Genomic DNA, 5,000 nt, shown 5'->3' with positions numbered 1-5,000 from the left:
ACACACACAGCTCAGTCACGTTTACAGCACTGTGCACCTTCTTCACACCGACGGACACAATTCACCACACCAGGGTTGTTTTTGTTACGAAATCTGCATGACTTTATCTTGTCAGTTGTAAAACATTGAAGATTGGAAGAAAATGTCTAACAAATTGTTAGTGTTATTTAAAAGAACTCAAACATTTTACACATCAGACATTAATTAGTTCTGTGTTTTTAATTTCCATTCATACCTTCATCCTACTGTCTGTTCCTCATAAATCACACAGACACACCCACCACAGTGGCTTCCTATGTTTCCTCAGAGATTACAAATGAACTGTAATTAGTTTCTCTGTGTTCATGTTCTCTCTCAGATGGGAGCTGGGAAGTGGAATGTGGGGTCTGGAGGATCAGTTTCACCTTAATGGTGCACACCATTTCACACAGGGAGCCATTGTGGACACACAGACAGACAGACACAGACACACACACACAGTTACAAGGATGTTTTTAATATAACGGATATTCGTACAGATTCGTACAGATACACTGAGCTTTGTCTCCTAACTAAACAGAAGCCTGTAGTTTGCACCAGCAGGAGATCGAGCTCTCACGATGCTCAGTAAATCTGCCCCAGCATCAGCTCTTATACCGGTGTGCCATCTTTACTGGGGATGTCTTTCTGTTCTGCGTGTTTACATCCCCCCTCCCCTCCCCATGGAACAGTCCCTTTTTCTGCAGCACTGCTACCCCCCTCCTCTGCTGTTGGAATGATAGAGTCCAGACCCTCCTTTAAGGGACACAGAACATCCTGTGGGGGTGAACCCTGAGGCAGAATGAAGCCCATTTTAGCACCTTTGCCCCCCTGGAGATCTGCAGGAGTGACGCGGCCCTCGTTATCCAGGACGCCGTCTCCATGCAGCCAGTCCATCTTCTGCATGTGCTGTCGGACTGCGTCGTCCACACGGGCATCAATCATGGCTTCGGTCAGAACACCATCCTCGGAGGAGTACGCAGCAGCCTGGGAGAGAGAACAAGAACATGAGACATGTTACTGCCCCCTACTGATGATCTCACACACACGTCCTACTTTTCAATTATTTTAAGAGAAACACTTAGCATCAGGAACACAAGATGTTTGAGATGACACTTTAATAAATGATTGGTTCCTCACCTGCCAGGCCACGCCCAGTTTGGAAATCTCTCTACCAGACATGCCCTCTGTACGCTTGGCGATTTCGGAACACTTCACTCCATAGTCAAACTGCGCCAGCTTCAGCCGCCTGCGACATGAACACAGACGTCTGTACAAACAGGTATGATGACTGAAGCTTGTGTTAAAACCCTGATGTGTTCCAGTGGGTTCAAAAGATTTATGAACTAGCCTAGTGGTTAAGGTGTTGGGCTACCGATCGGAAGGTTGTGAGCTCGATTCCTGCCACTGCTGGGCCCCTGAGCAAGGCCCTTAAAGCTCAGTTGCATAAAAATTAGAAAATGTAAGTGTCTCTGGATATAAGGGGCGTCTGCTAAATGCTGTAAATGTAAAGTCATTGGTGTGTGTGTGTGTTTACACACACACACACACACACAAGCTGGAGGCAGTGAGGAAACGCTCCCTGAGACGAACAGTGTGTCTTTACACTGTGGTCCACAGGCTGCACTCAGACCTTATTAAAACTTCCTTTTGGAGGTTTTACAGTTTAGTTCTTCAGGTTTTATGCTGAATGTCTCCAACCTGATAAACCTGCTCCCCTTTCAATCCTCACATTTATTAATGAGCTCTCCAAATTTTCTGACACACGCCAGAGTCGTTGGCCGACTCTTACAGTCCAAACACCACAAGTTAAAAGGCTCTAACGCAGGATTGGGTGAACACACACACGGAACAAGGGCCAGTGCTTCAGTTATTGTCTCAGGTGTGTGTGTTGGGGGGGGGGGGTATCTAGGTTACAAGAAACCTAGATATTTAAGTCCTGTTTATTTAAAGCCGTTGATATAAATAGGCAAACATGCATGCACTCACTGTCGCCCCCCGGTGGCCGGCTCCAGGACGTATTTGTCAAAGTAAAGTCGCACGAGTCTCTCTCTCTCCTCCAGGCCGGGAAGAGCGAAGTTTACAATCTCATCGATACGGTCATTAATGGCCCAGTCAAACTGCTCAGGCTGGTTACTGGCCAAAACCAACATAAACCTGAAAAACACACAAATCCAATAAGATTTATTTATGCAGTTTAGATTAGAATCGTTTCAGTCAGAATGAGAGAGAGATGCTTAAAGTTGTGAAAATTAAATTGACTTTGTGGTTGTTTTTCTGGTCTGTGTTCCAATGTGTAATGTGATGCATGATATCAAGCTGCTCTGTAGTGTAGTGTGTGTGTGCACTCACTTGTTGCTCTGCTCTCCAGTTCGGTACAGGAAGGCATTCAGCGTGGCTCGCAGGTCCTCACTGATCTTCTCCTAAAAGCCAGAGAAGGTGTTCAGTGACTGACAGACAGGTACACTGTAAACACCCGAACACACACCACACCCCACACACTCCGACACTCACAGTGGATCTCTTGCGCAGGAACGCATCAGCTTCATCCACAAACAGCAGCAGGCTGTAAAGAAGAGAAATGATAATCTGATGCTGAAGAGATGACACTGTGGTTTCTGTCCTCAGACTAACTCAATTTATCACCCAGGGTTCCCACTGCTTTACTCTGCGTGTGTGTGTGTATATACAGCATCTGGCTGTAATCACTATGGATCAGTGTCCATGTTTATAGCTTTACAGGATGTTTGCTGTAGAAGATAATGCCCCTCTTTGAAGGTTCTTACCCTCGTCGGCTGGTTCCAGCCCAATCAAACACTTTGTGCATGGCAGTTACACCTTCCCGCCCCATGGGGGCCACGTCTCCCCCGGTCATAATGGCATAGTCCATCCCAGAATGCACTGCCAGTTTCTGCAACATCATCAGGAATAAAACCAAGAACATGTTTAAATATACTGACAGATAAATAAAGAGATTTATATCTTAGACCAGAACATTTCCCTGTCAGAAGGATCCACTTTAACCATCAGCTGTACTGCCGCATTAGGTAATTAATCAGAGATGTGAACTCTGGAGACAGTTTCCTGTGTGTGTACGTGTGTGTGTGTGTGTGCGCGTCTGCGTGCGTATGTGTATATATATATATATATATAATGTGTGTGTGTGTGTGTGTACGTGTGTGTATGTATTTATGTGTATGTACGTGTGTGTACGCACCTTGGCGAAAAGTGTTTTCCCCGTCCCTGGAGGTCCATACATCAGGATGTTCCTGTAGAGGCCTCGGTTCTGGCGTGTGTTCCGAGTTGCTATGGCGATGTCACGGACACGTTCCTCTAGCGTCGGCTGTGGAGTAACGACACACACCTTTTCACTTTCTCGGGTGGTTACAGATATTCTACCGTCACTTCCTGGACATGTTGTTAAATTTGTCAAAGGCATGAATGTGTTAATTAGAGAGTAGGATGTGTGTGAGAGCGACGTACACTGAGCACAACTCCTTCCAGAGCATCCTGAGGCTTACTCATCAACCTCCTGCTGGTCTGAGAGACAGAGAAGACTTTAACTTTCGTGAAACACACTTCAGATTGAACACTGACATGGTGTCTATTCTGCCCCCCGTTACCTTGACAGGATGTTTAACCGCCTCCATCACCGTGATGCGTGACGTCTCCCTCACTAGTGACGGCTTCCCAAGACGAGCCTCGATGTATCTACCTGCCACTCCTGTAGCGTTTCTCGCCGAGTAAACTCCCACAGCCAGCAGAGTCAGTCCTGCCACCTAGTGGTGTGGAGGAGACAATGCAGGGCAAATAACAGTAAAATTACACTGTGTGTGTCTGTGTGTGTGTGTATGCTTACTGTAGCAGTCACTTTGTCCCAGTCTGAGATGAAAGCCCTGAAACCCTCCCCAAACACAGCACCAGCAGTTCTGCAACAGAAGACCAGGTTTTCAGGGTTAAACCCCAGTTATAGAACAGAAATGGGATTTGTTCAAACAGCATGTTAGGGGCTTGTGTGAAGAGGACTATGAAGAGCTGTTAAAATATGACCGTGAGCGCGTGTGTGTACCGTATACTCTCCAGTACAGTCTGTCTGTGTTCAGCTGCTTTAAGACGGATCTGTTCTCTGATGATGTCAGCGTTCTCTCTCTCCACACGACCGCGAGCTTTAGCCTCAGCCTCGATCCGCAGCATCTCATTCTTATGCCTTAACTCCATCTCGTGCTCAATGGTGGCTACACACACACACACACACATTTACAATACACCCTAATTTTCAGTACTCTCCCCTGCATAGAGTAGGGAGTGAATGATGCACTGAAAGAGTGATTGAGTGAAAGATCAAATAAATGAGAGCATGAGTGAGTGATGGTGTGAGGAGGTGAAGCAGTTATACCTTTCCTCATGGCCTCTTGTTTCTGTACAGACTCCTCCTGTCTGCGCAGGTTCTCTTCATTTATAGCTTGCTAAAGGACAGAAAAAGTCTTTTAAAAGGTTTTTATCATGTAAAAGAGTTAGAGTGAGTGACAAAGCCGTGCTGTGTGTATTAGTACCTGCTGTCGGAGCTGATCCTCGTATCTCTGTCGAGCCAGTTTGTCCTGGTACTGAGCTCTCTGTGAGGGGAAAAACATGTTCACACACACACACAAAAACACACATCTGTGCACTACATAGGGAGTGCTATAATGTCTCACCGCTTGATTTTGTTTGGTTTCTTCATTCAGAGTTTTCCTCCTCTCTTCTGCCTGAATACGGATCTGATCCCCCTTCAGCTGCTCCACTGCTGCCTCATACTCCTGATCTCACACACACACACACACACACAACCATCATAATGTGCACAAGTACTCTTAAATCATGTCAAGTCATAATGATGTTAAAATATAATTGAGAATTAATTAATTAATGATATAATTAAGAAAAAGCAGGCGTGGCATCTGCAGGACCTCCAGCAGGATATAAACGTTACCTTTATCTTGCTC

At 45.9% G+C, this 5,000-nt stretch overlaps 1 protein-coding gene across 1 annotated transcript in view; it reads right to left on the bottom strand.

The window, feature by feature from the left end:
- Positions 1-475: 475 nt before the first annotated feature.
- atad3 (ATPase family AAA domain containing 3) overlaps positions 476-5,000 on the bottom strand; it is a 7,932-nt gene continuing 3,407 nt past the window's right edge. The window contains exons 2-16 of the mRNA XM_047810343.1: positions 4,988-5,000; positions 4,713-4,814; positions 4,572-4,631; positions 4,415-4,484; positions 4,088-4,253; positions 3,878-3,947; positions 3,642-3,797; positions 3,502-3,558; positions 3,236-3,361; positions 2,805-2,929; positions 2,533-2,584; positions 2,371-2,441; positions 2,008-2,175; positions 1,159-1,267; positions 476-1,005 (exon numbers count right to left, since the gene is read on the bottom strand). The exon at positions 4,988-5,000 is cut by the window's right edge and continues 64 nt beyond it. Of these exons, the coding sequence (XP_047666299.1) occupies positions 631-1,005; positions 1,159-1,267; positions 2,008-2,175; positions 2,371-2,441; positions 2,533-2,584; positions 2,805-2,929; positions 3,236-3,361; positions 3,502-3,558; positions 3,642-3,797; positions 3,878-3,947; positions 4,088-4,253; positions 4,415-4,484; positions 4,572-4,631; positions 4,713-4,814; positions 4,988-5,000 (1,720 nt within the window). The 3' untranslated portion in view covers positions 476-630. The remainder of the gene's footprint in view (positions 1,006-1,158; positions 1,268-2,007; positions 2,176-2,370; positions 2,442-2,532; positions 2,585-2,804; positions 2,930-3,235; positions 3,362-3,501; positions 3,559-3,641; positions 3,798-3,877; positions 3,948-4,087; positions 4,254-4,414; positions 4,485-4,571; positions 4,632-4,712; positions 4,815-4,987) is intronic.

This window comes from Tachysurus fulvidraco, chromosome 2 (assembly GCF_022655615.1).
Source record: "Tachysurus fulvidraco isolate hzauxx_2018 chromosome 2, HZAU_PFXX_2.0, whole genome shotgun sequence".
NCBI classification, from domain to species: Eukaryota; Metazoa; Chordata; class Actinopteri; order Siluriformes; family Bagridae; genus Tachysurus; species Tachysurus fulvidraco.
Note: the sequence above shows the minus strand (reverse complement) of the source record. Positions and strands in the feature narration are given on the sequence as shown.